General features: G+C 40.3%; 1 protein-coding gene across 7 annotated transcripts in view; it reads right to left on the bottom strand.

Moving 5' to 3' along the window:
* Positions 1 to 24809, bottom strand: part of scn1laa (sodium channel, voltage-gated, type I-like, alpha) — a 187952-nt gene that overhangs the window by 76855 nt on the left and 86288 nt on the right. For 4 of the 7 annotated variants that reach the window (XM_080199182.1, XM_080199176.1, XM_080199175.1 and 1 more), the window contains 6 exons: positions 23640 to 24020; positions 18354 to 18486; positions 9358 to 9596; positions 7525 to 7698; positions 6933 to 7289; positions 6045 to 6521 (listed from right to left, as the gene is read on the bottom strand). In XM_080199182.1, the coding sequence (XP_080055308.1) occupies positions 6045 to 6521; positions 6933 to 7289; positions 7525 to 7698; positions 9358 to 9596; positions 18354 to 18486; positions 23640 to 24020 (1761 nt within the window). Of the gene's footprint in view, positions 1 to 6044; positions 6522 to 6932; positions 7290 to 7524; positions 7699 to 9357; positions 9597 to 18353; positions 18487 to 23639; positions 24021 to 24809 lie in introns of those variants that run through there. The other 3 variants (XM_080199179.1, XM_080199177.1, XM_080199181.1) reach the window with 2 other exon arrangements.

Here is a 24809-nt window from a genome sequence, read left to right as displayed (position 1 = left end):
TCTTCTCACATATGGGGCTGGATTATAACCCTGGAGGTGGGTGGTGGGAGTTGGTCTGGGTGCTCTGGGACTTTGTCCCAGAAAACAGCCAGGAATACATTATGAAGTTAGGCTTAGGCTAAGAGTTCAGACATCCATTAATCTCTTGAAACAGGAATACCCAAGGGAACGTTGCTTGATTGACAGCTTTCTTTCTTAGACCAATTAATCAATCCCTTAAGATTTATACATACAAGGTAAAATGGCGTCATTACTTAGTTTCTGCAATTGATACTTTAAGGGGCTGATTTATTGACACTTTTATAGACCCTTGGTAAAAGGAGTTTGTAAGAAAATTATGAATGAATTGCATTTTAAAGCTTTTTTTCATATATGATATAGTTACTGTAGAGTCTATTTATTCTGTACAGACAATACATTGGGTAAATGAGCATTGAAGTGCCATAAGTTGGCATGGAGGGTATGAAACTGGAGGGGTTGGGTGGGAGTGGAAGTCCACATGTTCACATGGTGGGTATGAGAGGCTGTTCAGGGTGGGCCGAAGGCTAGAGGTGGGCGTGGCGTATATGAGAGACCATTGTGCTTAGATGTAGGAGATACAGATTTGAATGGAGTCATGAGTAGTCACTGGAGTGGATGAAAATGCATTGGTTTGTTTGAGGGATATGGGTAATACCTTTTCAACTTAACCTTTTAAAATGTTCCTTCATTCAAATTACAATACCATGAACGACTCATTAAAAAGCTGGTCCGACTCCACAAATGTAACAGACAGCAAGGCGATGCTTATCGTTGCAATGTGGCCAGTCTAGTCAGGAGTGCAGGTTCTGAGTTCACATCCTGCACCAGCCTAAACTTTATCACACTTTTGATGAAAACTGGGAGCCCTGGGAATTGGGCTAGGAATCCTGGATTCTCGTCCTGACACCATGAAAATCCACCCATAACTTCATGCAAAAATGTAATCTTATTATGAGACTTACTCAGGAGTTACACATCTTTCATATGCTGGATTTTCCCAATTTTGTGGAGACAGGATTGGAACCGGAGGGGCTGGGAACAGAGAGGGGAGTGATATCCCCACAAAATAGAAGAAGGATTCTGTCTTGTCCATGTTTCTATTATTGAGCTATGAATTCCCAGCATCTTTCAGTTGCCTACACCATGGAGGCAGGCAGCCAATTAAGATGATTAAGGTCCCAGTTTCAGTAATTTTGCTGTCTCACTGCCATTTTGCTGCCAGTGGAATGATCCCCTGCCACATGTGGAAGTCACTAACTCAACCGGGCAGCATTCCTGCAGTAGGCGGGGGATCTCTGGAGCATAAATTCCATACCCCAGATACAGAATCGGGGCAGCCCATGCAAGGCAAAACAATTCCTCTGGAGGGCCTTCTCTGCTTCAAGAGGCCTTTCTGTCTTCACACTTCCTCAGTTTTAAATCTCATACCTTTCCAGTATTACGGATGTGGTTTATGGGTACTATGCTTCTGTGTGGTGGTAGTCTAAGCAAGAACAATGCTGCTCTCAAACATTGGTTTCTTTTCTATGATCCATACTTGCTCAGTTTAGCATAATTGAATGTACAAGAGTTAACAATGCCAAGTAAAGAGCAGAATCCATGTTAGTAATTCATGTCCTTACATTACCTGTTTCTACCCAGTGCATTGTGTTAACATTTGTGAAATCAAATTGAAATCGTATTGGATTTCTATGGCTTGTAATCTATTTGTTTCAAGTAGCTGTCATTTTCTGAAAAACCTACAGTGTTAGGCAAATGGCTATTCATAACAATGCAAACTGTGTACACGCATGTATGCCTGATGCTTTCAATTTAATACCTACCAAGAAAATTTCACTTCCTTGCATTTATTGTTCTCAGCATTCACTGAAACCTACTGTGAAGTCTGAATAGATATTGCAATTATTCAAGAAAAGCAAATGTCAAAGATAATGCAAGTTTAAACTGCATCGCTTATAAAATATTTATAAAATATATAGGTACAAGCTGATCTGATATAAATACAAAACATAGCCTAACCACACACATTAAACTCAAGTTTCTTGTGAAATTGTTGTGATTTTTTTTCTGCATCACTTCCCAGAGCAATCTCATGCTCAAACTTCAAATTGACTTTGAAAGCATAATTTTGAAAGGCAATTTTTAGTGCTTTGTGCTTTTAAGACAATTCATACGATGCAAACCCATTAGATCTTTCAACCGTGTTTAAGATTAGGTAATTACGAATATTGTTTTATTAATAAGTGCACCCTTCTAATTAAAATGATGACCTGCCACAGAATTCACTCTTTACGATGATTAGCACATATTATTTGGACTTGACACTCTTAAGGTTTCCTTCATCTTTTGCATCCTCCACTTCCACAAATGCTACAGCTTCGATTACACTCTCAATCTTTTAATATATTTATCTAGTTATGGTCTGATTTTGTCTGTCAGTTTCTGTCTCTGCCTGTACCTGATGTTCAAATCTCTGACCATTTTCCCTTCCCATTATTGGACACAGCTTTCTTTCTAGATGCTTCTCAGTAAACCAAAAAGAGACAAGATTTAAAGAATTACAGAATCATAGAATCCCTACGGTGCAGAAGGAGCTCATTTGGCCCTTGAGCCTGCACCGATAACAACCCCACCCAGGTCCTATCCCCGTAACCCCACGTATTTAAACTGCTAGACCACCTGATACTGAGGGGCAATTTAACATGGCCAATCCAGCTAACCCACACATCTTTGGAGTATGTGGGAAAACCCACACAGACACAGGGAGAATGTACAAACTCCACACATGCACTATAAGTAAAGCCTAATGGAAGGAAAAAGATTTTTTGCAAAGTCAGAAAATGAGGCAGCCTTCTTCAATCAAAAATGGTATTGGTGTGATGTGACTTGGTTATGGTATTCAATTAATACTCGACCATGGCAAGTTATGAACTGAATTCAAGAAGTGTGATAATTTGGGAGCTAGTGCCAAAGAACTAACCATAAAAATGCTTCTGCATTGTCATTGCAACCAACTGATTCTCTAATGTCCATTACCATATGAAACTTGCCATCCTATTGCACTGTGGATGACTTTGTGCCCTCAGAATCCCAATACTACTCTGCCAGTTTTCTCCATATCCCACTAACAAAATAAAAAAGACACTCTCAATGATTTCCAGGTGCTGCATGCAGCAGAAGTTCTACATAACAAAACCATGCTATATTTAAACAGATCAATTAGTTATTAATAGTGTCAGATTGTTATTGCTTCTGGACTGGTTATCCTTGTCTAATACATTCAAGTATCCACATGTTCCTAAGCACACAAAAATGTGTTCCTGTTATTGTGACAATTTTTTTATATGCACAAAATTAACATTTGTATTTAGAACAAATAGCACAGGACCTCATAAGTACCTAAGAGCAATTACACTAGAAAAGCTATTTTGCACTCATTACTGTTGCTTCAAAGGCCTTAGTTCTTACCAACCTGTGACCAATACATCTGGGTTTAGGCAAGTGGTGTGTGTACAAGACAAGTGTTTGTGTTTCATGCTGTGCCAACTGAAAAGTTCTGGGGATAATTTTAATTTTTAATCAGGAGAAAAAGTGTTGATAGCAAATACTATTATACCTCATCCCTATTTATCCATGGAAAAAGTTAAAATTATTCTGGTTTACTCAATAGCTTGTTCTAGAGACTCTTATGCACGAGCAGTTTCCTTGCATCATCCAGCAGACTGACCAACAGAAACGTTTGCACTATGACTCCAGTTAACTATTTCAAACAGTATTTTGACAAATTTCTGAGCAGTGCTGTTACATTTACATCATAGAATCCAGTTTCCATTTCTCTGGTTTAGAACAGCACTGAGGGACTCCGTTGAAATGCAACTAACAGCTTATAACTAAACCTTGTAACCTGTGAAACAGGTCTGCTGGCATTTTCTTAATGTGTTAATAATGGAGTGTTCCAATCTAATGGTGCACCATTCCACACAAATACTGAAAGAGAAACCTTTCTGCAATTGTACAATATGCAGGTCAGGAATTGATTTTGCGTACCCCAGTAATGCTAGAAGTCAAAAACTGACACAATAGCCGAATGCTACCACCATTCACTTTGGCAGGATTTTCCCACCCCGCTGCAGTGAGTGGAGACTTGGCTGCACGTCAAATTCTCTGACTTCGCTGCATACATTCAAAGTGCACATTTAGAAAACACAAACATTGGAAACTATATACAGTTTAAAACTTATGGTGTGCAGAATAATTACTATTGCACGGATTCCTATTACAGTACTTGAGCTTGGGAAAGTATTGCAAAGTTTTGTTAAAACGCCCAGTTGCTGAGGTATTTGAAAGTGGAAAAGAATGTTAAAAGACAGAGGTCTAGGAAAGAGAGTTACAACATTTTTATTGCTTAAGGGTCTTACCTTAAAGTACAGCAGAGGAAGAATGAGACTCACAAGCCTGAGTTGAAAGAATACAAAGTGCGAAATAATATGGCAAGATTGAGGGTGTTTCAGAGACAGAGCAGTTGAGATCAAAGAGGACTTTGTATAGGAAGATAACTATTTTGAAATGAATGCATTTGAGAACAGAATGCTAGTTCAGGATCTGTAATGACAATAAATAAACTGAGTTTAGCCTGGGAAAGGTAGATGTTAAGTGGTGAGTTGTAGAATCTGAGTTAGGAGATGGAGTTGACATAGATGAGTTTCAATAACAGTGGAAGTGAGATGGAGAAATCAGTGATCTTAGACAAGCAGAACCACATGGCGCCTCAGCAATCAGCAGGGTCTGAAGTTAGAAGCTCAACTAAAAGATCAAGTTATAAAGAAACTGGCTTCATGTGTACAAGTTGTTTATTGGCAGCATGCAAATAGGAGAAAAGCCAATAACAACTGCGTGGATGCAGAAAGTGATAGCACACATGCTGGCTATGGTGAGAGAGGTATGATGAGGACAGTATAATGGAGGAGAGATGGTGCAGCAGAATGAAATGGCTGACCATACTGAAGACTGCAGAGAGGTGGAGGACAACAAAGGAGAGGTAGAACATCATGATCTCAAAAACTGCAAGTGTCCACTTTAGCTCAGGCAGTCTCACTGTTATGGGCAGGATTCACACTGGACTGAAATGATTGAAGGCAACAACGCTTTTGATCTCAGAATGGAAAGGAAAAATAGAACTAGCGTTTTAGTTGGAGACACTAGTGAAGTGAAAGGTGTGCTTTTTGAGCAAAGGAATAATGGTGTAGTTTGTAGTGAAGCGCAGACAGAGCAATGCCTGTGGAAAATCAGCAGCTAATGATGCCATTAACCACTGAATCAAAGCAAAATAGTTGAGTGGCTAAGACTTGGGCTGGGAGATATTGAGGAAGGTAATATAGAACATGAGTCTGATGAGAGCTGGTGAGGGCAGACTTGGGACAAGCTATCAAGTGTTTTATGAGTTGAGGAGAGGAGGAGGTCAGGAACAAACAAATACAGTAATTTATGTAGAAACCATTGTGTCAGATTTTTGTTGGTAAGTCAAGTAAGCCAATGTTGAGATAAAGATAGCATTGCATTGTAATATACAAGTATTTACTCTCTGCGCTATCCTTAATCATATCGGATTTTCAATTCAACAACTGATGAAAACAGAAATATGGTTATGCATAATTGTACATCACTTAGTTTACTGTAATTATATATTCTCATGAATCAGTATTAGAAATACACTGAATTAAAGATATTTTCTCTTTAATTGTTGACAATTCTTAAAAAATTAAACAGATTAAAGCATATTTGAAAACATGTAATTATATATCTCAAAACCACAATTTGTCAGTTTTAAGCCAAATTGTAACATTAAACATACTATATAGCAAGTAATTTATATAACTTCAGGTTGGGTTACTTTCATATATTCTTTTGTAAATGCTGAAAATATTGACTCTAACAGTCTTACCTTACTTGAGAGGCCGTATGATATATATCTGTAATTCACCTTGATTTATTTTATGCAGCAGAAAAACAAAATATCTTCTTACCTCTTTGCTTCCTTCCAGGTCTGATTCACTAGTAAAATCTTCTGTGTTTGGGTTTTCAAAGTCCGATTCTCCCAGAGCTATTGGTACAGTAACAGTGAGACTCGGATTGTGAATAAAGGACATGTAGTCACTTTCCTCAGCATTGTACTTCCCCACACTGCTGCCAATTCCACTAGTGGTGCAATTTCCATCCTTATGGTAGTCAACCTCTTTTGTGATTTCAACTGTTGTGTGATCAGTGATGTATATATCTTTCTTGTTATGCAAGTCCTCAAGAGGTTTGATGTCTTCAGTAACTTTCCTCCTGATGAAGGCTATGTGAAAAATTTCTCGCACATTTCGTTTTACATAATCAATGCCTCTCTGTATTCTTCCCATTGCAATCTGTAAATTGTTCATTTCACTGTCATCATCTGTAGCAGCAAGGTTGTCAGCACTGAACGAGCTTAGTAACAAAGCCAAAAATAAATTCAATACCTGGAGAGCAAAAAGTATAAACATCTTAACCTTTTAATAGATCCTGTGCATTCGTACAGAAAATTGGCAACATAAAGCTATTTCTGTTTTTGTTTCCAGATTTCCATATTCTGCAATATTTTACTTCTCGTTATTTTAGGTACTTTGTAAGACAAGCAATACTTGCCCCATGAACAATAGTGAACATATACAAAGGGCTGCCTTCTACCAATATTCTTCACCCAAATCATACCAATTATTGTACTCGTAAATTATTTTCAAAGAATTTTTAAATAACAAGTGTTGCAAATTATTAAGACCTTAACTTACACAATGCACTATTAGCAGTATCAATTTTTTAATGTTAGTCATTTTTAATTTACACTTACTATTCTAACCATAAAAGATTTTCAAAAATATTTTGTTACCTACCACAAGATTACCAATTACCATGACCATCATAAAGACGATGAGGCACATAGACTGACCAGCTACTTCCATGCAGTCCCACATTGTCTCAATCCATTCTCCGCACAACACACGGAACACAATTAGAAAGGAATGAAAGAAGTCTTTCATGTGCCAGCGAGGCAGTTTACAGCTCTTCTCAATTTTACAGACAAATTCCTTGTAGCTTTTGCCGAAGAGTTGCATGCCCACCACAGCAAAGATGAAGACAATGATAGCTAACACCAAAGTCAAGTTGCCCAAAGCACCAACTGAGTTGCCAATAATTTTAATCAGCATGTTCAGTGTTGGCCATGATTTTGCCAATTTAAAAACTCTGAGCTGAAAAACAAGAGTTCATGATAAAAATTACTATTCAGCATATTGATATGTTCTTCAATAGTTCTACTATTTATCTTCTAAAGTTCTCACATCTATCTCTTTTGAGAAAATCAATTCATACAATTCGCCAAAAACAAACATAAATCAAGCAAAGGGCATTTTCAACTAATTGTAATATAGGAGCATTAAAACAAAGTCTGTATAAAACAGGTTTATATAAAAATGTTATAATTACCAATCGGAAAGATCGCAGCACAGATAGTCCTTCTACATTAGCAAGGCCAAGTTCCATTAGACTGAGGCTCACAATGATGCCATCAAAAATGTTCCATCCTTCTTGAAAGTAATAATAAGGATCCAAGGCTATGATTTTGAAAATCATTTCACCGGTAAAGATACCAGTAAATACCTGGATAGAGATATGGGAGTTATTGCTTCACTTTTTACCTCACATTTTACTGACAACTGCACACAGTGCAATTTCTGGTTTCCAGTTCTTACAGGATCATCAGTAAATACATTAAATTGATTGAAAAACTGAAATCTTTTGAGGATCATGTACCCTTACAACTGGAAGAAAAGTACACTCATATTCATCTGGCACACTAGGCAGCCTGTGTCTACTAATTTTAAAGGAAAAATCATGTTTTTAGTTTTTGCATATATCTTCTACTTTTTCTCATTTTGTCATTGACTGGGTTGAATTCTCCCAAAATGTGTCCAGGCTCTGACTGGAAACCAAAGCCTTTCTCTCCAGATGCACAGCCGAGTTTTCAACTAGATTTTCTGGCATTTAGTGCGCAGAAAATTTGAAAGCATGGTTTACGCTGTCAATGATGGGGCCTAACAGAGCCAGTAAGGCCAGCTCCACAGAGATTGGGGCATCATCTTTAAGGGGTGCCCCAATCTGCATTTACAATATAGATCCCAAAACTATGCCCTCCAAGGAACTGGAGGACCATTCCCACAAGTATTGGTACAACCCCTTGCCCGCGTGCATCCCCGCGCCCCGCCCCCCGCCCCCCCCCCCCACCACCACCACCACCACCACGGGATTATCCGAGTTAGTCTCTGGTAACTGGTTTCCGTTTTTGAAAACAAGCAGTGATTCATTCTGGCACAATGTCATGCTACCGAGGGATACATTGTGGGCGGAAGCCAAGGCGTAAAGGCCTGTAATTATATTAAAATGTAGTTAAATTCATGAAAATCAGATTTATGTCCTTTCTGGGAATTAACCTGACCACATCACTCGTCGGGGGTGGAGAAGATCTCAAACTGAGATCTCATTGGCATAAATCCCATTTTTGGCCACTCATGAGATTTAGCGACCATTACGAGATTTGTGCCCATCGCAAATGGGGCTGCTAGATCGCACCCACCCACTGTCTGGAAATCTCGGGTTTTGATCATGCTATCATGCTTTTAATGGAAATATACTGTTTAAAATAGATAGGTTAATGTTTCTCCCAAAATAATGGATATTTTATCAATTTGAATCAAAGATTCTATTAAAGAGTCTGAACGTCATTAGCCTTTTGAGTACTCATCAACAAAAGAGAACACTGAAATTAATGTGGCACTTGTTTAACTTTGATGTTATATCTTTTTTTCACAGCCATCAAATGTTTTCATAGTTATATTCAATAGTAAACATAGATATAGATTGGGAAAGTCTTATGTTTTAGCCTGCAATCAATGCTCACTTGAATGAACTGTAATGTGAAGGTTGAATGTAATTGGAGGTAGCAGTGATACCCTTTAATACATACTGATATGCAAGCAGAATAAAATCAGGATCTTGTTTTAGAGTTCTATGTTATATTAACAGAGCTTAGGAAATGTTCAACAACCACTTTGCAGATGTTTATTTCAACATGATTTGGTTACCTTGTTGGAAATGTTCCAATTGCACTGACAAGCAGCATGAAATATATTATTGGTAACAACTGATTTAAAAAAATAATATTGATCTGAACAAAACAACATCCAATACATTTTTAAAACATTGCAGGCCTTCTTATAGGGCACCCGATAGGTCGGGAGATATTGTTAGCAAAACACATACCAAGTTTCCATATGTGAGCACACTTTCAAAGCGCTTTGTCATTGGGTAATGTTCCATGGCCATAAAAAGAGTGTTCAGCACAATGCAGATAGTAATAGCAAGATCCACAAATGGGTCCATCACAATTAGGTGTACAATTTCCTTTATTTTTAGCCAGTGTGGATGGCAGTCCCAGATCAAGAAGGTGTTCGCGAATTTATACCAGCATGGTGGACATTTCTGTCGAGATTCTTCAAGTTCTAACAAATACAAACAAAATAGTTATAAAACAATTGTTAAAATAAACAAATGACTTTACACTACATTTAAGAGCAGTACCTGTAAAGGATCACAGAATTAAATTGATTAGTGCATGTATTTTTGACTGCAGAACCAGTTTTGGGCCCAACACATGTATATACTTCTGGTTTGGGCCATGCTGAATGCCATTTTGAGTAGATTGTTAATTTAGGTGCAGGGACTGTGTGCTGGAAGTAAGCAAAACAGACAGATCATAACATCAGTCAATGTGCAACACAATTTCATGGCTGCATTTTCAAACTAAGCATTCCAAATGCCCACTTGCTCCTGGTCATGGGTGCTGTATTTATCATTCTACTTGGTCTGCAGCAGGAGGGAGATTGTGAGCAGAGACAGCACAGAAAAGGATAAATTATTGCGGAGGAACAGGAAGAAGGAGGGGCACAAGGACCCACCGCAGTAGGCCTCATCCATCCGTGGTCTTCTCAGAGCACTTTGCTAAACCCAGCCCAAGCCAAGAGAAGTGTGCGCAAGAACTCAGGTTCTATGAAGTAGGTGCTCACAAAAAGCTGCCACGTCCTGCAGGCAGACCTGCAAATTCAGAGCAAGGCAAATACAACGCTGCCAGTGACTGTAATGGTGACTAATCCCTAAATTTCTTTGGTTCAGGATCCTTCCACGCTGTAGTAGGGGACATCTGGAAGATTTGCCAGCTTGTCAATGACTTATTAAAGAGGGCGAGTGATGGTCTTCATGCTAGAAGCAGGGAGTTCATTACTTTCTCTTTTTTTAAAAGATTCATTCATGGGATTTTGGAATTATTGGCAAGACCAGCATCTATACTCCACCCCCTAATTGTTCTTGGAAGGTGGTAATGAGGATTCCAGCCAATGACCCAGACTTCTCCATGGCCAGAGTATGACCAGTCCCCTGACAGATCAGACTTGTGTGGGTTGTAAGACGTATCTGTGTGGCTTGTTGTGGTGCAAAGTGTGAGAGTCTGTGATGAAGCTATGAATGTGAATTATGAGTTGCAGTTGAAAGAAATTGTTGGGTAAGTGAATGAAAAAGGGAATGAATTAAAACAGTGTGAGATGTTAGTGGTTTGCTTCTGAGGGTATAGCATTTGAAAATATATTTACTGACCTTGATTACTCCTATAAGGTTATTAAGCCTCTTTCTGCACTATATCCATGTCTTTGGGACTACAATACTGGAATTGATCATAATGACAATTTGCTCCAACTGCCTTTGCAGTGCTCGTCTAAAGGGCCTCCTGGTTTCCTATGGTTAGATGACATCTCTCCTCCTGTCCACTGCCTGAACCAAGGTTATGTTAAGAAACTTGGAGCATGCTTCCTGCTCTGTCATGCCATTATTCAGTGTTTTTTCTGCTGGGTCACACTTCCCCAGCCACTTTCAGCCCCTGCTGCAGCCGAAAGAGAAGGTTGACGTTAAATGATGCTGGTTAATCTTAAATGATGCACAAATCGTATAAGTTTGGGACCCGCTAAGTCATATTGCCACTCAACCATTTCAATCATAGAATTGAGTGGGCAGCATAAAATGTTGATGGTGTCTATATCAGGAGTAATCACACCCCTGAGCTCCCTGTCTGTTTTCAGGGATTAAACAATGAAGAAAGTAAATACGATATGTACTTTGATAAAGAAAATATATTTTGGGTATATTGTCAAAAGCCAATTTTTTTTTCAAATATCTGTAGCTTGTTAGGCAATATTTGCATTTTATGGATGAATGGGATGACAAATGCTGAAGGGCAAATTCATTATAATGCTTTCCAACTTATTTGCTGAAACATTAAAATAGTTTTTTGACAACTGCCACACCATTTTATTTGTTGAGATTTACAATTTCTTACATAATGCTCTTATAACGTAGATCTTATTTCACACTGGTGTATGTTTCCAAAGGTTACAGCAACTCTCCAATATCCTAAATACCCACCAAATGTGAAACTAACTGACTGTGGTGATATCACAGGCAAGTTCGATATTGTCCCAGGTTGCTTTCTTGAAAGTTAGGTTTTCATCCTAAGCTGGCAATTCTTAAAATCATTATTTGTTAGATACACTTTTGTTATATTTAACTTTCCTTCATTTTCAACAGATATAACTATTGGGTTAGTCAGAACCAGGTTAATCTATCTTTGCTTGGAAATGATCTGCATCCCACTGTAATCATAGCAAGTTTCTCTCATTTGCACAAAAGGCTTAATAATTAAAGAACTCAGTTCATGGTAAAAACATCAGACTCTGAGTCGAGTTTTACATTACTTGCACAGAATGCTGGCTCAAGTTAGAAAACCAGCGTGCAACTCACGGGCTGCCCTGCGGATTTTCTCACCACATTTTGCACTTTGTGCAGAAGAAACCTACAAGCGTGGCCCACTCTGTCACACTGGTAACATCACCCCATCCCCCCCCAACCTTTTCCAGGCATTTCCGCCCCCCAAAACACACACACACACACACACATGCGCATACACACATAACTCCCCCTCCCCACGGACTCCCCCCTCCCCGCCACACGCGCAAGGACAGCTCCATACAGATGAGAGCAGCCCCACATAAACAAGGGAAGCTGTGCCCAAACAAGGAAAAACGCCCCTCATGGATAAGGGCAACTCCCACCCCAAGAATAGACCACACCTCCTCCCCAACACCACCCCTACACAATGGAGCTCCCCAGACTTTTGCAATATTCCCTGGGGTGCCAAGGGAAGCCAGGGTCCTGCCTGGCATGTCCCTCTCTCCCTGAGCATGGTACTTATCTCCTTTTGCTTAGTTCACATTTTGCAAAAGCGATTGTAAAGCTCGCCAGCAATTTCTATCATAGGGGCAACATACGGCAGGAAACCCTTTCATTACATTGTAATTTATAGAAATGAGGTTCCTGGCCTTTCTGGGTGGGAATCTTGTTGTGTCACCGACAAAGAGTGGGGAAAATCAGAAAATGATATCTCACTGATGAGATTCTCATTTTTTTGAGTTTCGTGATATTTTGCACTCAGCAAACGTAGCTGCAAAATTGTTGTGTCTATATTGCATATGTTTTACATACATAAATTTGATTCAGGTGCATCAAAATTTCTGTCTGCACAGGAATCTTATGGATCATTGCAATGGTTAAAAAAAACATTGCAAGTCAGGCAAGATTTATAACATGCAAGTAGTAAATTAAACCTTGCAGTTTCAATGCATTTATGTTGTGGGAGTTATGTGGTATATTATCGCATTGGCTCCCATTCATGACCTTAAGATACTGATGTTTGCCTTTAAAAATATGTTCTGGCCTTGCACTCATGCCCAGATCTGTTCTTAAGGAATATATGTAGCCTACAATTTGGATTACAACCAGGCAGCACACACACATATTTCACACAGGAACCTGGGGAAATTGCTTAATATATAACTTTAGAATGGATTTTTAAAAAAATTTTACTGATGTCTCTTTCCATTCAAAAATTAGGAAGTTAGTCCCTTGAAGCCAAGTGAAAATCCCAAGGAGGCATTTAAAATTAATACTTCAAATTGACTTATTTTGCTCTCGTTCACGCAGCCCTATAAAACTCTCTCTGACAATCTATTTTTGGATAATTAAAATCACCTATAGGAATTCTACTGTTCATCTCTCCAGATTTTTCTCTCCTGTGTAATTCTTACTCACTTTCACCCATCTTCTCCACGTGACAACCAGGAGTGATATGATGTTGCCAGTGATCTGTCTAGAGATGGCTATCAACATTATAGTCTGTCTCTCCATTTTCTAAGTTCAAGAAATGACTCAGATGCAGCTGTTAGGCAGCATGAAGGAGAAGTCTTATGCACGGTCACTCTTAGTATGCTAAGCACCAGCTAAGAAATAATCATTCTGCATGAATCAGAAAATGAATTTGCAGGGACTGCACGTGAAGATTCACTGAACACAAATGAGAAGGAGTTGGTCAAAGTGGCAAGGAAAGCCAAGAAATTAGATATCTAGGACGTCTTAACATTCAAGTTCTATTAAAGAGGACAAAAAAAATCAAGACTTTGTGGGTCCCCAAAGAGAGTGGAGTATGGTGCAAGGTGCTACTATTTGGTTGGTGTTCCTGCCACAGCATTCACACTCTGCAACCTATCAAGAGGTGTGAAGTCACTTCAAGACTTTTGCAATTGAACCCTTTCTGCAGTTGTCTGTGATACTCCTCCTGGAATCATGGAGGTTCTGGACTCAAAACATTTCCTTTGCTTTGGAAAAAACTGAGAGATGACATGAATATGAATGTCTGTCAGATCAGTAACTTTCCTGAGCCAGCTCTCCTGCGCATCAGTAGAAATGCTGAACTACAACCAGTAGCAGGAGTTGTCAGGCAATAGTAATGGATATTGATGCCAACAATCGTGATAACAGCTCTGCAGCCACTTTGGCTAATGCTCATCTCAATGTTAGAAAGCAAACTGGGCCAGTTGTTATTGTCTGCAGCACTTCCCTTTGTAGCTCAAGCTCATAGAGGTTATGGGCAAAGAATATTTCAAGATCCTTTAATCGAACCACAGCAGTGTGCCTTCTCCCATATGCATTCCTTGGGAGGCATGATGTGGGTATGCCGGCGTTGGACTGGCGTAAACACAGTAAAAAGTCTGACAACACAGACACTGACACTGGTGTTGTCAGACTTTTTCCTTGGGGGGAGCAGCTCATGAGGACAGTGGAATAAGTGAAGGGAGCACTTTGGTTTGGTCCATGAATTTCACACTGGGGTGAGAAGTAACTTGTACAATGTTTTGCACACCAATGGATGAATAATGTTCGAAGACATTTTGTGCAGTAAATATTCTTGTAATGGCTAGGGATCTTGGAATGTGAGATGACCTATGAAACAATTTTAGTTGAGGGACACATGTTATTGTTGGTATTAAGGAAGATTTAAAAAAATGATTGTTCATGCAGGCTGTGATGAAACCTATAATTATCTTAGTTTGAAATTCAGAGGTTGGGAACTCTGATTCTTAATGATCCTCAGATATTCGGATCTGGGACCTGGTACAGAGCGCCAATATTGATTAAGTGTCCCAGGGACAGGAACACAAGAGGGAGCTAGGGAGAGGACTGGAGAGGTTCCAAAGGAAGTCCCAGGTAAAGATTTAGGTTCCATTCAGTTAAGTTACAAAAAAGGAGCAGAGGCTCCTAGTAAAAGAAAGAGTTGTAGGGAGCAAACGTTAAGTGAACTGGGCATGAGCGAATTGCTGAAGATCCAAGAAGGCTGCCAAAGATTTGTGACTCCATGCTGCGAGCTGTTCTGGCAAAAGTACTCTTTTGGAGCAGTGGTTTTCTGCTTGGTACAACTGGAGACTAGAGATAGTGCTTGGAAGATAAAATTCAAGTGTACTCAGAGGTCCATGGGAAAAGAATCTTGGAAGGCGAGACTGAAACCTTGTGAGGTGGGTCATTGTTGAGGCCATCTGATTTGAAGAAACATTTGGAGACAATTCCAAAACAAGATCTTCAAACGTGGAATTTGGAAATCATTGCAAAAAATAATGAAGTTCCAGTGAGATTGGTTGGTTCACAATGTGACAAACACTTAAGTGGGTTGTTGAGAAATCCATGCGATCTGTTGTGGAGTATCTATCATCTAAGATAGATAATATAAATTTATTTATCTTTCTGAAATTTTGTGGTAAAGTTTATTTTTGCTTGTTCAAAATCAGTGGAAACTTGTGGTGTTATTCAACACAATGAAGTTTGAACCTCAAACTTTATCTACTTTATTTGGCCCCAAACAAGATCTCCCCCACTACCCAGAGCCTAGTCAAGAATTATAACAAGGGGAGCAGGAAATGTTCAGAAGATCTCTTCAAGGTATAGATATTGATCAGTTCTGGTGGCAAAAAACTGCTTGCTTGCATACACTTCCTTGGCAATGCCCCAAGTCACTGGTGTCCTCACCATGTTGAATGCCCTCCTCGATTTGTCACCCCATGTGCAGCCCTCATTGCATAGGAAAATTAAGCATGCAAACAGAATATCATAACTATGTGGAACATGGTCTGAATCATTTTGGCAACATGCATCAAAGCTGTTCAGGCATCTGAACCATGACTCCAGAATTTTAATTGCTTGGTGAAAATTTTGGTTGAACAAAGGTCCACTGCTGAGCTTTTGTTTTTAAGAGGTTTTACGAGCCATGTGTTCAAGGAGTAATCCAGTATCCAAGAACTAGTGTTTAACTTGCTGTGCAGAGTCAAGGTGTGGAGGTCTGATTTGCGGATATAATGCAAATGTATCATAGTTGTCGGAAAAGCACAGGCCTGCATAAAACACTGCAAATCCTCGAGCATTAGTTGGCCATGTATAGGCAATACCTACATCAATTTTGAAAAGGCAGCAGCTTTGTATATGGATACAAGCAGGGTGACACGCAGTCAATCACATCTTGGAAGAATTTTGCAAACTCAATAAATCCCGCAGCACATCTTGTTACTTCTTGATACCCATGGGCGACACGGTAGCACAGTGGTTGAGCAGCACGGTAGCACAGTGGTTGGGCAGCATGGTAGCACAATAGTTGGGCGGCACGGTAGCACAGTGGTTAGCACTGCTGCTTCACAGCTCCAGGAACCTGGGTTCAATTCCTGGCTTGGGTCACTGTCTGTGTGGAGTTTGCACATTCTCTTTGTGTCTGCGTGGGTTTTGTCCAGGTGCTCTGGTTTCCTCCTACAGTCTAAAGATGTGCGGGTTAGGTTGATTGGCCATGCTAAAAACTGCCCTTAGTGTCCTGAGACGCGTAGGATGGAGGGATTAGTGGGTAAGTATGTAGGGATGGGGGTAGGGCCTGGATGGGATTGTGGTCAGTGCAGACTCAATGGGCCAAATGGCTTCTTTCTGTACTGTAGGATTTCTATGATTTCTATGGGGAAATCGATAATTCCGTTTTTGTAAATAGAAAACTCAACAGTGCAGAAGGAGGCCATTCGGCACATCGAGTCTGCACTGACAACTGTCCCATCCAGGCTCTACGCCCACTTAGTTACCGTGCTAATTCCGCTAACCAATCACATCTTAGGACACTAAGGGTTAATTTATCATGTCCAATCAACCTAACCCACACATCTTTGGAGTGTGGGAGGAAACCGGAGTATCTGGAGGAAACCCAAGCAGACATAGGGAGAATGTGCAAACTCCACACAGACTGTGACCCAAGTGGGAATCAAACTCGGATCCCTGGTGCTGTGAGGCAGCAGTGCTAAGCACTGTGCCACCCCAAAATATAAACAAGGTATCTATCATCTATTTAATGCGAATAGGGACAGCAAATTGGCTAAGGTTTCTGGAAATTCATGTGGCAGACTGGTAGGATCTGGAAACAAAAATATTCAGGGCCACAATGGCCTTGTATGCAACATTCAGTGAGGACTATGCTTGCTTTAGCACATGCAGTATGGTACAGCTTTGTTATTCCTTCCCTAGAGAAACTAGGGTACAAGGTTCTTAAACAAGAACTATGATAGGTTCCCTGGACCTGCTGGGAGTTTCTCTGAACATATCTCTTTATCCTGCTTTCCTTCCAGCTGCAGTTGTCTCCTCCTTTTGCAGAGTGGAATTCCTACAAATAGCCTTGAAGTTTTGAGAACAAGGAAAACAAAAGCCCCTATGCAGCCCAGCTAAACTATAAACTTGTGCAAAATAAGAGCAAAAAGTACCCATAAACTAGTGCAAGAATATATAGTAGGTAAACAACTCTTCAAATTACAATTGAAATGCCACCTGAAATTTTGTAGCACTAATGGCTTGAAGGCAGAAGAAATGAGGTGGCATTAGTGGGTGAGTCAAAGCATTACATTGGCATCTCAGTGATGTTATTCTTCAGGTTCTTATCTGTTTAAGATGGAGCTTGGCCACCAGGAGTTCCTCCTCAGAGAACAGGACAATATATGAAACCAACAGCAACTTAGCCAGACCAAATTTAATTATTTTCCAACTGCAATTAACCCCCTCTTCAAGTGCAAATGTTGAAGTGCGGAGATTAAAAAGAACACCTAAATGTTTTGAGAGTTGAACTGAAAATAGCGACACTAAAAGGTCATTATTGGGGCAAATGTTTCTGTGGCTGAGTCTCAGCATATTGGATCTTCAATAGGCACAGTGCCTCTAGATAACTCAGAAAGCTTGCCAACGAATGAATTCACCTGATTTTTCATCCATTTAAGTTAATGGAAAATAAATCAGCTGAGCTCTTTCATCTACATGCTCCAATCCCTGTCCAATTTTTTTTCTATGAAACAGCCCAGCAATTCAGTACATCCAACTGTATGAGCAAGAATCATACAATTATAGAATCCTACAGTGCAGAAGGAGGCCATTTGACCCATTGAGTCTGCACTGACCACAATCCCACCCAAGCCCTATCCCCATAACCCCATACATTTACCCTAGCTAGTCCCCCTGACACTAAGGGGCAATTTAGCATGGCCAATCCACCTAACCTGCATATCTTTTGGATTGTGGGAGGAAACTGGAGCACCTGGAGGAAACCCACGCAGACACGGGGAGAATGTAAACTCCACACAGTCACCCAAGCCAGGAATTGAACCTGGGTCCCTGGCACTGTGAGGCAGCAGTGCTAACCACCGTGAGCACCATGCTGCCCCGGCTTGAAATCTGCCTTATTTGCTTTTGTTTCAAGTAGATTGTTGTTTCAAAATGCTGATTATCTGAGATGCTGAAACGTAATGAAAGTGTTGACAAACCTTCCATAGTATTAGTGAGAATACTGGCCACACTTAAAGCTCTCTGCCTTTGCATTGGATCTTCCAGGAAATCCATAGAAATCTGATGAGATCCCGATCGTCTTTTCTTAAGGTCTGTTTCTGTGATCATGCCCTGTAAATGACATTTTCCTCAATTATCCAGTTTTATCGCACATCTTTCAAATTATTCATGAAAAGCTGTAGTAAAATTACAACAAAACTTGCAAATTTATGGAATGTTTCCCTGGCACTGCACTTTCACTTGCTCTATTCATCATTATTTATTAAAACTATGCTGGTCTGGATATTTAAGTTGAAGTGAAAATGTTACCATCTTCATTGTTGTTAACCTCTTAGTAGCAACCTCTTAATATCATCATGCTTAATTTTCTTATCTCTTGAACACTGTAGGAGACTCAGTGAAGGAAAGAGGTTGTCCACTTTGAAAAAGCGAAGTCAACAGAAGTGCTGAGCTGTCAGTCAATTCCTATGTCTTCTGCTGCAGGTACCAGCCATTAGAATAAGGCCAGTTACAGGCTGGTTTCTTCTTGCTTTATTTCTATACATACATTTGCACAATTCCAGCAGAAAACTGGAATCTTGTGAAACATGAAGAATGCATGCAATTGCCCAGTCAATAGCAATTAATGAGCCCAGTTGAAGAGCATGTTTTGAAATGTAAAACGCAGCATACTAATCATGCCAGTGAACTTTTTTTCTCCCCAAACTGCTGAGATGGGTGACAACTATGGCCACTACAATGTCAAAAGCCATAAAAGTGGACATTTGAATATAGACAAAAGCAAAATACTGAAGGCAGTGGAAATCCAAAATAAAGAGAGAAAGTGCTGGCAAAACTCAGCAGGTAAGGCAGCGTCTGGGAAGAGAGAAAAACAGTAAACTGTTCAGGTTGATGATCTTTCAGGTGAAGAACTTCTCTGCAAAGATTATTGACCTGAAACTGTAATTCTGTTTCCTGCTCCACAGACATTGCCTGACCTGGAGCTTTTGCAGCATTTTCTACTTTTATTTAAATAGTGGCATTAGGCAGTTACCAGAGAGAAGATTTCAGATATTAAGACTACAATTTCCTGCCACTGATTCCAAGAATCTAGAAGCATCCAAAAGCATGAAGATACAGACTAAATATAACATGAATAATGAAAGCCAGCTGTCTACCTGTTTCCTTTCAATAATATCAGTAAATATTTGCTGATTATTTTATATGTTAACTGTATTTCTTTTGCAAACAGAATACATATGGATTTTATCCTATGCTTTCAAACAATCACATCAGCGAAATGCCCATATAAAAATTGAGAGAGAATGTTTTCCCTTATGATTTATGTATCATATAGCCACTGGTTTCAGGGCTGCAAGTCATACACTATTTATTACCACAACCTGACATTTTGTTGGACATTTAAGTTACAGGATTTGGACATACTGAGAGTATATCCAGGCAGAAAGGTGATGTAGTGTTTCAGTGATCTGGGCACTTTATAATGCAATACCACCTCAGATGAACAAATTCACAATCTGTGGCTGGCCACTGTAGGGAAGGTACAAGCTTGGGGTGGGAACTGATGCTGGAATTACATTGTATGATTCTCCTGCATTGCCTTCCAAGTGGTTTGTCCAAGAGTGGTTTGCCAGAGATCAGGTCACTTGACCTTTCTCAGCCAAGAAATGCTTTGTGCCACTGCAGAAAATTGAAGAGTAACAATGGCATATCTTGAAAGTAAGCCCAGAAAGCAAGCAAACTTATAAAATGAGGATATAGGCTCCCCACAGTGCAGAAGGAGTCCATTCGGCCCTTTGAGTCTGCACTGACTACAATCCCACCCAGCCCCTACCCCTGTAGCCCCACCTACTTACCCTGATAATCCCCCTGACACAAAGGGGCAATTTACCATGGCCAATCAACCTAACCGGCACGCCTTTGGACTGTAGGTGGAAACCGGAGCACCTGGAGGAAACCCACGCAGACACGAGAAGAATGTGCAACCGTGGCACTGTGAGGCAGCAGTGCTAACCACTGTGCCACCATGCCACCCTCATATAGCATACAGTGAAATAAATTACAAACAAGTAGGGTGTCTCTCATTGACATATGGACTTGTTTATGTCTGATTCCAATACATTTTAAGATCACATGGACCAAAAAGGCACGAATGGCTGTTGTACTTTCCAGGCACAAGATAATTTATCTAATAGGTTATTAGTAACTTTAGCATAATATAGTAGAGCAATAGAATCAAAAATATTTAAAGAGTTAATTTCAATTTTCCTTCAGTAGTCCAGGCCAGGATTGAAGTGTAGGTTCATCAGCATGTCCCTTCTTCACTGAAAAACATACTGGATCCCTGAGGGGACCTGGGAAGGGGTACTCTTTGTGTAGGAAATCCCTAGCATTGCCAGTGGCAGTGTGACTAAATCTCAACCTATCTTTGAGTCTTTTGGGCATATTTTCTCCAAAGTTAGGATGGCAGTGAAAGGAAGGTCCATTTTCAGTGCTATTGTTTTATAACTATTATAAAATGGTTCAAGGCTGTCAGATTACATCATTTGCTTTTAAATGAGAGTTCTGAGAATTTTGTGTAGAATCCTTTGTAGTGAACAATTAGGTCCCAATATTTATTGACTTAATATTGAAATGTGACCGAGAGAAAATGTCTTTGTCCAAAATGCCATTTTAGTTGTTATATTGAGTGGGATTCTCCAGCCTCATGAGAGGGTTGGCGGGAATCTGGATGCACAGCAAAATGGAAAATCATGGGAGTTTATCCATGATTTGTGGATGGTTGGTGGGGGAGGGGAGTGTCTTTGGTGAGGGGTTGTTGGTGCTTCCCTAGTCAATGGGGGATGCACTTCCTTTTTGAGGAGGGGGGCCTGTCTCTAAAGATGGAAATCAGGTGCCCTTTTAAAAAATGTCACCCTAATCTCTGAACAGCGGGACTGGCCAGCAGGTCACCCATAATGATTCCATTAGCATCTTTTAGGTGGGTAAATCCCACCTGACAGATGCTGCCAGCATCAGCAGTAAACATTCCTGTTTTCCTGCCAGCATCGTAACTTAGCTTAAAATTGGGAGAATTCAGTCCATTGTGTTTTAAAGGCCACAGATTATTCTCACAGTGATAAAACTGCAAAATACAAGACACATTTTGTAATTAGGATTGTGAAATAGCGAGGCACCTTGAGAAGAATTGTTTGATAGAGCAGACGCAGCATGGATTCGTTAAGGGGAAGCCGTGTCTGACGAACTTATTGGAATTCTATGAGGATGTGACTAGTGCGGTAGACAGAGGGGAACCGGTGGATGTGGTGTTTCTCAATTTTCAGAAGGCGTTTGATAAGATGCCGCACAAAAGGTTGCTTTAGAAGGTTAGGGGGCATGGAGTTGGGGGTAAGGTGTTAATGTGGATAGAGGATTGGTTGTCTAATAGGAGGCAGAGAGTAGGTATTAATGGGTGCTATTCTGATTGGTGGTTGGTGACTAGTGGAGTGCCGCAGGGATCGGTGCTGGGGCCTCAACTATTTGCCATTTATATAGATGATCTGGAGGAGGGGGCTGAGTGTAGGGTATCGAAATTTGCTGATGATACAAAGATAAGTGGAAAAGCAAATTGCGCGGAGGGTGTGGAAAGTCTGCAGAGAGATCTAGATAGGCTAAGCGAGTGGGCGAGGACCTGGCAGATAGAGTACAATGTTAGCAAGTGTGAGGTTATCCACTTTGGCAGGAATAATAGTAGGAGGGATTACTATTTAAAGGGCCAAAAGCTGCAGCATGCTACGGTGCAGAGGGACCTGGGGGTCCTTGTGCATGAATCGCAAAAACCCAGTCTGCAGGTGCAGCAGGTGATCAGGAAGGCGAATGGGATGCTGGCCTTTATAGCGTGGGGGATAGAATATAAAAGCAGGGAGGTCTTGCTGCAACTGTACAGGGCACTGGTGAGGCCGCAGCTGGAGTACTGTGTGCAGTTTTGGTCGCCGCACTTGCGCAAGGATATTTTGGCCTTGGAAGGAGTGCACAGGAGGTTCACTAGGCTGATACCGGAGATGAGGGGGTTGAACTATGAAGAGAGGCTGAATAGACTGGGTTTGTACTCGTTGGAGTTTAGAAGAATGAGGGGGGATCTTATAGAGACATATAAGATAATGAAGGGAATGGATAGGGTAGAGGTAGAAAGATTCTTCCCACTCAGAAAGGACAGCAGGACTAGAGGGCACAGCCTCAAGATAAGGGGAGGGCAGTTTAGAACGGAGTTGAGGAGGAACTTCTTCACTCAAAGGGTGGTGAATCTCTGGAATTCTCTGCCCGTTGAAGTGGTGGAGGCTACCTCGCTAAATATATTTAAGACACGGGTAGATAGGTTTTTGGTAGGCAAGGGAATTAAGGGTTATGGGGAGAAAGCGGGAAAGTGGAACTGAGCCACTTCAGATCAGCCATGATCTTTTTGAATGGCGGGGCAGGCTCGAAGGGCTAGATGGCCTACTCCTGCTCCTATTTCTTATGTTCTTAAGAAAATGATATGCTAATGAAAAGTATATTGTATTAATAAGATTAAGGATACACAGGTGAAGGTCATTGATTAAACAAGTACCTACAGCACATATAAAGAGAGTCATTTGTGACACTGGGTGTTGGCTGGGGGAAAGGAGGAGACATTTGTAGTGATGCATTCTGTAAATAAGCCTAGTATTCAGTAAAATACATTTGTAGTGTTGCATTCTGTAAATAAGTCTGGTATTCAGTAAAAGATTGATGCCTGGTTTTCTACTTCATCTGGCTTCAGGGTAAATTAATATTTATATTGAACCAAAGCCATGATTTTTATTTGATCTAGAAGGGCTCTCAGTACTTAAATAGACCAACATGCCACTATTTCAATGCAATCTAGTGGATTTCCCAATGGCATTAGTCAAATATTAATTTTGAGAATTATGCAGAAATTGTGAGGGATGTAGTAACATGCGCTGAGGTAAATGATAGTGAATAGTGAGAAAATCATTTTGATTGATTCTTGAGTTGGCATTATGTCAATCAATCAGAATATAATGAACCATCTTTCTGCTACATACCTGAAAAGCTATGCATGAGACTTTTAATATATTCCATTGCAGATATAAAATTGTTTAAATGTTAGTTTTTGATCTTGCAAAACAAAATATTGGCTATCATTTGTGAGATCAGCTATGCATTTCTCAATGGCATCCTATGCTGTAATCACTGCAGTACCACAAGGCCATCACGCCTAACCTAACTATTTAAAACTTTCTTACATTGTCATCAGTAGCTGGCTTATCTATTATCACCTCTGGCAGAAGTCGTCCAATGGGTGACGTTGGAGTTGAAGGTCCACCGGCAAGTGAAACCACTCCATTGCAGTCCACTGTGCTGTGCATCTTCCCATTCACTGGAAGCACTGGTAGTATCCTGGAGGACCTACTGGTCTGACTAATGTTACTGCTGCGTCTCTCACCCTGCTTCCGTGGAATAAAGAGTGAGCCCCTTCTGCTTTCATTGTCTTCAAAAGTGCTGTGTTCATCATCAGCAAAATCATTTTCTGACCCTATATCTTTAGTCCGTCCTTTGAAACTGAAGATGCTGCTTCTGCTATTGCGCCTTGGAGAAAAGATGGATCCACGAATACTCAACAGTGACTGAAAAGGAATGAGAATATCCATCACACACGAGTATCACTTAATCATTATCACTTAATCTATATCATTGATATTTCATGCAACTGTTTACAGGTATTCTATATTCCCAATGCCAAATGTCCTCCACCATTTCAATCTGACTAAACACTTCTACAAAATAACTGGAAGCAAGGCTGAAGCTATGTCTACAATATGCACAGCAAGATCATTTTTAATGTATGAACAAATTAAATATATAAAGATAGCCAATAATTCTTCATATGGGGCTGGTTAAAAGTGCAAGTGAGCTTATTATATATGCCCTTTGTAGCGCACCACCAAACTAAAAGAGCCAGACAGTTACATTAGACTGGGACTGACTGGCCAATTTTCCATAAATTGCTAAACAATTTTCTGGATTTAATTTGAATCTAATGTAAGCTATTCTCGTTTGTCTGCTCATTTTCTCTCTCTACTCCAGGATTCTGAAAGAAATGGCAGAGGTGATAGTGGATGCCTTAGTAATTATTTATCAAAATTCGCTGGACTCCGGAGAAGTGCCGGAAGATTGGAAAACGGCTAATGTTACGCTGCTGTTTAAAAAAGGTAGCAGACAAAAGGCAGGGAATTATAGGCCGGTTAGTTTAATGTCTGTAGTTGGAAAAATGCTAGAATCCGTCATCAAAGAAGAAATAGCGAGGCACATAGAAAAGAATGGTTTGATCGAGCAGACGCAGCACGGATTCGTTAAGGGGAAGTCATGTTTGGCGAATGTATTGGATTTCTATGAGGATGTGACTAGTGCGGTAG

Source organism: Carcharhinus amblyrhynchos, chromosome 11, assembly GCF_965287045.1.
Source record: "Carcharhinus amblyrhynchos chromosome 11, sCarAmb.v2.hapA, whole genome shotgun sequence".
NCBI classification, from domain to species: domain Eukaryota; kingdom Metazoa; phylum Chordata; class Chondrichthyes; order Carcharhiniformes; family Carcharhinidae; genus Carcharhinus; species Carcharhinus amblyrhynchos.
This window is presented reverse-complemented; position numbering and strand designations above follow the sequence as displayed.